Source organism: Lipotes vexillifer, unplaced genomic scaffold (genome assembly GCF_000442215.2).
Source record: "Lipotes vexillifer unplaced genomic scaffold, Lipotes_vexillifer_v1.1 scaffold2106, whole genome shotgun sequence".
NCBI lineage: Eukaryota > Metazoa > Chordata > Mammalia > Artiodactyla > Lipotidae > Lipotes > Lipotes vexillifer.
Window position 1 is genome coordinate 298,535 of NW_006775310.1, and position 7,106 is coordinate 305,640.

A 7,106-nucleotide genomic window follows, 5' to 3' on the forward strand; every position below is an offset into this window, starting at 1 on the left:
TCCTTAGACCCCACACTCTTTCAGTTTGAAGCCTGTCAGGAGGAAAGAGGTAGTAAGATGACCCACCTCCCCTCTGAGTTCGGTCTGTGCTGCCCGCCAGGCTCGCCTTTAACCCTGACCACTCATAAGCTCCAGGTACCAAACTTCACTTAGGCTGTCCTCTCCAGGTCTTAGGACCACAGAGAGATATGCTGGCAACCCAACTACAGAAGGACCCTTGATTTGGAAAGTTAGGGTAATGCTTGTTAGAAACCGTCCAAGTTAACTCCGAGGCCCACAGCCTGGGTAGCTGATAAGAACTCAAGTGTAAGTCACCCGCCCCCAGCCTGTGCTCTCTTCCTCTGAGGCCTGAGATCGGTCTCCCACTTGTGCAACTCTCTCCTGGGAGCTCAAGCCCTAGCTGCCTCTGTCTCCCCTCTCACTGAGACAGTTTTGTCCCCGCTGGACACAGCTGAGGCCTCACTACAGAGGGAGCGGGTAGGGGTTTCTCGGTGTGGGAGACACATAGTGCAGGAAACTGGGGCAGCAGTGGTGTGTGCACGAAAGCAGGACAGTGCCGCTACCATAAGTGCTGGCGAGGGGCCCAGGAGGCCTAAAGGACATCGGTCTCCCTCTCGATCCCCACGTACTTGAGGGCATCAGCTTGGCTGTACCTGTCCCAAAGCAGGAGGAGGAACCAGGTTACTACCAAGGCTTTGGTGATTGAAAATAAGGAGTCCCCTCCCGTTTCACTTCCCCTCCCACTCCCTACCAGCAGTTTACAAGGCTCCCACTTCTGAGGCAAGGCATCAGAGATCAAAACAAAGAAAAAGCCTTGCCCACCATGACATCTTCTCCTTCATCCATATCACTCACCTTAAGCCCCCAAATCAATTTCAACAGCCACCCCTTGTACCTCTAGGGTCGCTTCCCTAAGACTATTCCTGGCTGTCTCACCTGTAATCAAAGAAGAGCTCTTCACCAGCTTGAATCGCCCTCTTGGCGAAGATCCCAATCCGATGATCCCCGTTCACCATGACCACTGAAACAGGATAAACCCAAGGTTAGATTTCTACTTGACTCCAAGTCAACCATCAGTAGTGAGAGTCTGGGCTGATTTTCTCCAAATTCCCAGTGAAAACATAAATGAAGTGGAACTAGAAAGTACTCAAGGAAGGTAGTAGTCTCTATGCTTTTAGATCTGTTATTCTGGCTAGTGACAGGGGGAAAGAATTATCTTTAAAAGACTCACGTTTGGGGGAAAATGTTTATAATGTATTCAGTGAAAAAAGGAGATTGAAAAACTGAGAGAGAGAGGCTCAAAATGATACCAGACGTGAATCATGATCATCTTTGGACAAAGAAATAACTCAGCTATGAAAAAAGCTGAATAATGGATAGAAATCATAGTAAATGAAGCATCCATCTCCCACCCCCACCTCCCAGGTTACTGGGAACTCACCTTTGGCGTAACAGTTGGGGTTCACTGAATGGTTTGCAAATCGAATTTTGTTTCCTTTCCGGGTAGCATCCACTACAAAATCTGTATAAAGTAAACCAAGGAAGACCATGAGCTCACCAGGCAACTCTTCAGCTTCCTGAGCCTGAATGTGAAATCAACTAAACTGTAACAGAAACAATACAACGCAGGGGGGCCTCTGAAGCCAGCACACCCACAGGAGCTAGAAACCAGCCTCGTGTGGAAGCGCTCCCCGTGGGTGCCCCTATTCTTGCTGGAAGCACATACCTCCCCTCCCATCTACTGGGGAGGGAGATTTCTGAGGTGTAAGTGCTCGGTGCTCTGAATACAAACACAACCCGGAAATGGAGGTTCTCCCAGAGCAAGTGAACTGTGGCTCATGGAGTCTCTGAGTTCAGTTTCACCACTGTGCTCTGAGCATCTGCTGGAAGACTCAGAGCTGACCTGAAGCTGTACTAGGACCAGGGGAATGTGGTAGGAAGACCTGCCCGAGACCACCTGGGGACGCGAGAGAGCCTCCCTACCGTTGTTGAGGTTGAAGAGGAAGCTGGACATGTACTTGTCATAGACCTTCCCTCGTCGATCAGCCTCATCCTGAGAGATGAGCTGCAGAGACAGACAAGGAACAGACAGGGGGATGTGGCTGTCTGCTCAGGGCACCGCACCCCGCCTCTAGAAAGGGCTGGGAGGGGGCTTATTGAGGACCACGCTGAGAATCGTCGGACGGACAGCTCGGCTTCTTTCCTCCCAATCCCCACCCACCCAGGCTGACCAGCACTAAGGCTGACCAGCGACTCCTGCCCGCACCCCTTGAGTAACCTGACTTGCCAAAAAGTCCAAGAAAGAGTGGTTTGTTTCAGGACTGCAAACCGTTCTGTGGCATCCCCTGAGAGGCCACATGAGAGCTCAGCTGAGCTATTTAGAGATTAATTCACAGAAGTCTGGCCCACAGAAAATCAGGGTTTCTCATCAGTATCTCCCCAGATAGGAATGTGGGCCAAACCGATAGCACTCACCTCACCACAGTATTCAGAAATGAATTCATTCTTCTGCACAGACTCCTTAATGAAGGTGCCCCATCCGGCCACATCTGAGGGGGCCAGCAGCAGGTGCTAGGGAAGAGGGAGTCAAACCTCAGACTACAGGGCGTGTGCTAGCCAGTGGGGGATGTGTGCTGGACGTGTATGTGTGCTGCGGGGAGCGGGGTGGAAAGAGCTAGTAACTGTAAGAGGATCTGAAAACAGAAAAGGCTCTAAGCCATTGTGTTCTGGTGGGAGGTGGTAAAAGGACACCCCTTCCTCTAGCCCTGGGGACCTCCTGGGCCTGAGCCCATGGAACCCACTGTGGGTGTCCAGTAAAAACAGACAATGTCAACGACATGGCCCTCCTCTCTGCTCCTCTCAGCCTGGCCAGGTCAGGGGATCATTTTTCTAATCCCTCAAGGGGACCAAACACTTGATTAACTCAGAAAGCGTGTGTCTGTTAGGATTTACCAACACTGGTGTACAAACTGCCTAAGGAACCAGTAGAAAGGGGCCACTCGGATCGTCGGTCCTTCCCACTCCATCTGGCCCCGAGTCCTGGGAAAAGCCCTTACCTTCTTGAGGCCACGCTGGATGCTGCAGTTCTTACAGGAGACCACCTTGCAGTCCCAGTGCTCCGAGGCCCCACAGGTGAGACACAGGTCGGGGTCGCACTCTCGCACCGCCAGGTAGCACGGGCACTGCTTGGTGTTGCACTGGGTCTTACAGCGACAGCCGGGAAAGCGATTCTGACCTGTGCAGGATGCAGGCAAGGGTAGAGAGAGAAGCAGCCTAGTGCTGGGGCTCGGGTTTGACTCAAGGGACAGCAGGGAAGTCCATATTATGGGTTCAAGGGTATGCGGCAACAGAGGAGAGAAGCTGCCTTCCCAATAACCACATACTCAAGTGTTTTTCAGAGAAAATGGAGTGCCTACCAACATTCATGCCTGAAAGTCAGAAAAGCAGCTTTGACTCTGGAGATGTGTTTCCTAGAGATTCCCTAATAATGCTCTCCCCTGCTTTGTTAGTAGAATTTGGAAGGGAGGTGGAGAGTACCCCAGAGGAAGAAATCAGTGCTTTTCACTGGTAGACCCTCACTACCAAAACAAGAATCATTTTCAGAATGCATCCGTTCTATCATCCTCCTCCACCCACTGCCCTCCCAGCATGAACACCCATCCCTCCACTGTGGTTAAGATTGATATCTGCTCTGGGTTAGGAGATGCTTCCAGCACAACTGCCTGGGCACCAACTTCTGCAAGCTCTGGGGGCTGCCATCATACTGCTCAGCCTTGAGTGGAGGAGGGCACGCAGGGATAAGACGTGAGAGAGAAGCACTCTGAGCCTCTGTTCCACGCTCTGCCGACATCCAGACTGACCTGATGCTAAAACTCCAGATATGAGACTAAAACAGACACACACAGAATTGTAATCTGTTTACGTTGTAAAACAATATCCTGGATAGGGAGGCTGTGTTTTTGCACTTTAAGGAAAAAGATTCCCATGTTTCTTAATGCTGCCCTGAAAGGTGAAGTTGGAAAAGCAGCTGATTTCTGTGTAATTGTTGCTTTTAAAATCATACACATCAGGGTTTTTAAAAAATGGTTTTTCCAGATCTTCAGTATCTTGTTTTCCCTGGAGAACGCTTCAAACACAGCAAGGAGACTATGAGAAGGCCCGTAAGCAGCAAAGGGCCTGGGGGGTGGGGGCCAGAGCGGAGGGAAACCTAGGATGCTGAGGCCGACTACTGCAGCAAACGGAGAACTCTTACAGTCAGGGTTGCACTGGCAGAACTTCTCACAGAAATTCTGAGTCATGATGCAGGGGCAGGTGCTGTCACAGGGCCGGTCTGGGTGGTCACAGGGCTGGTAGTTGTACACTTGGGTGGAGGAGTTATCTAGGAGAGAAAAGAACAGACAGGACACAGCTGTGCCCGTACTCCCGAGCTGCCCTCCCTCCCAAGGGTCCAGTTGCCCCCATTCAAAGAAGGCTTGCTCTGATCATAACCTTGGACACACATTTAGCACCTGAAGTGAGAAGCAATCACAGGTGATGGTTCATAAGCTACAGTGGGGTGATTTGCTTTGTGGGGAGAGTGTGGAAATGGTCCAATCACAGGGCAGCTATTTTAAACACTAAACGAAGCCTAAAACCTGGCAAATGGCCCATGATGAAAGTCAGAGACCACAGGCCTGTGACTCTACCTCCTAAGAGGTCTTCTCGGCTGCAGTGAGAGGCTGAGCTGTTCTCAGCTGCTGCAGGGGGACTTGCAATGTGCGCGGAGGCTGTGCCAGGTCAACAAGTACAGCCATGGGTGGGGCAGCGGGAGGGGCGGCCACAGACTGCAACCTGAGCGGATCACCCTGGTGGAACTTACCTTTCTTCAGCTGAATTTTCCTGCAGTGAGCAGCCCACAGCCTGCAAGAGATGGTACGGCTCAGGGTCATGGCCCTGAGGAACTCTGCAGATTCGGGTAAGTGATAACATGACCTGCTCTGAGGGACTGTGGTCTGATGACTGGGGATCCTCCCCAAATCCCTTCACAGGAGGCCTGGATGTTGGTCCATGGAAGCTGGAGTCCATCCTACCTGCAGCTGGCCTATGCCTCAAGATTTAGACATGAACAACACCCCTCTCAATAAACAAAAATAAAAGAACAAAAACCAGATGCAAAACAAAACCCAACCCTCTACGTCTATTAAAATGCTACTGTTTCTCCCTGTCTCCTCTCCCCTGCCCTCCCTCTCTTTGGGGAGGTGGAGATGTGGGGGCATTTCAGGACGGGGAGGTTGAAAGGGAGAAGCCACAGGGATTTCCTTCTACATCTAGAACTGGTGTCAGTTCCTTGGGGAATAAAGCCTGGCAGAGTGTCGGGCACACACACAAAAAACCAAAAGGCAAAAAAAAACCTTCCAACCCTAAGCAAAGACTAGCTAGAAGACAGTGTTGTTATGCAACTTAGAAAAACAACACAAATGCCCAAAACAAAAAAACCAAAGACAAAAAAAAACTCTGGTCAGAGCTGAGAAGTGGGCACAGTGGTAACTAACAGCCCAGTGAGAAGAAATGGCCTCAGGGTGGAGCCACGAGGCTAGCTCACGTCCTACTGGCCGGGAGCTTAGACGGAAGACCAGTTATTTCATGGTTCACAGCCTCGAGGGACAAGGGAAGGTTCTGGTCCAAGGCACAGACCCACAGGGAGCACTGAGAAGGCTGGCCCCCTGCTGGGTGATGCTGAACTGATGGGCAGTGGCTGAAGCGGGAGGCAGCAGGGAAGTCCTAGGGGAGGTCAGAGCACAGGGACAGCCCGGCCATAGAAAGCCCTCTGTCCGGCCCTTGCCTGTGCTTTCTCTTCTTCTTCTGTGAGGGGTTCATGAGCTCATCTGTTGGCAGCTTCAGGATAAGTGATTCTTTGACTGCGAACTGGAAGACCTGGAAGAGAAATCCAACAGGACCTGTCACTTCTCCTTGAGTTGAGTGGTCAGATAAGTGACCCAGCCAGGTGCTGGGCTTGGGAGAGTTCTGGAGAGCTCACAGGCAGATGACTGAGCATCTTCAGTAGGGAGAGACAGAGTGGCCCTGGGACATTGGGTTACTGGCTCTGAAGTTAATTCTTAAGTGTTTATCCTGATTCGAGAAGGAGGAATACTGAGTACAGGTACAGCTTTCCTGGTCAGTAGCTTTCATCTACTGCTCTGCCTACCAAGCCCTGAGTGGGCCGATTCTTACCAACAGTATCTGCCTCTTCTCAGGAAGGGCAGCACCGTGTACCTTGTGTGACTGAGTCTGACGTGACCAGAGGTACCACCCGGCTAAGCACTAGCTCCCTCTGTTGGCGTAAAGATGTCAGAGTCTTGACTATTTCAGTAGGACGGCATTTCAGGAAGGCTGGCTCCCGTTCAACATGCTGCTTCCCTCAGAGCGTTCGTTTTCAGCTTTTTCTTCTCCTTTTTGGTTATAGGCCCTCTTGAGATTCCGTGAAAACTGTGAAACTTCTTCTCGGGAAAATACACACAAAAATTGTTTTGCACACATTTCTGCAGATTTTTAGGTCAAGAAAACCTGTGCCTTGGGGAAAGAGATGTGAGCTCCAAAATGAAAGCAAACGGCACTTCAGCTCACGGTTCTATTTGTTCTAAGTAGAGGGAGCATGAAGAACACGTCACAGAGACACTTTCAGAAGGTAGGGAGCTACGTGAGCAGGGCTCAAGCTCTGGCGTTCCTCTCTTTTTGGACAGTTTGGCCCTAACATCTGACGCCCTGTCCCTGTGCTCCAGTCTGTCTTCTCACCGCAGGCTTTTCCTGCCTCCAGAGTATCAGTAGCTGCTATCAAATTGTGATTCTAGAGGTGATGTGAGTGAGATGGACAAGTTCCAGGCCCAGCTATTAAGGTCATATTTAGAAAATCTGATGATTCAACATTTGAAGAATAAAGCAACTGAGAAGACTGATGGGTGGGGTGGGGTGGGGGCAGTGGCAGGGGGAGCTACAGAAGCAGGAGCAGCAGTGGAAATGCAAGATAAGAAGATCCCCAGAAAGACCCAGGAGCCCCTTCTAGGAAATGGGTCCACATTTAGAAAGAAAGGTAGGAACCAAAAAAAAAAAAAAAAAAGCTAAAGAGGGGA

General features: G+C 50.8%; 1 protein-coding gene across 1 annotated transcript in view; it reads right to left on the bottom strand.

The window, feature by feature from the left end:
- Positions 1-592: 592 nt before the first annotated feature.
- The window catches only part of EZH1 (enhancer of zeste 1 polycomb repressive complex 2 subunit), a 17,285-nt gene continuing 10,771 nt past the window's right edge, over positions 593-7,106 (bottom strand). Inside the window, exons 11-19 of the mRNA XM_007449861.1 lie at positions 5,822-5,913; positions 4,859-4,899; positions 4,253-4,378; positions 3,057-3,235; positions 2,476-2,571; positions 1,984-2,065; positions 1,442-1,522; positions 937-1,021; positions 593-653 (exon numbers count right to left, since the gene is read on the bottom strand). Coding sequence (XP_007449923.1) covers positions 593-653; positions 937-1,021; positions 1,442-1,522; positions 1,984-2,065; positions 2,476-2,571; positions 3,057-3,235; positions 4,253-4,378; positions 4,859-4,899; positions 5,822-5,913 — 843 coding nt within the window. The remainder of the gene's footprint in view (positions 654-936; positions 1,022-1,441; positions 1,523-1,983; positions 2,066-2,475; positions 2,572-3,056; positions 3,236-4,252; positions 4,379-4,858; positions 4,900-5,821; positions 5,914-7,106) is intronic.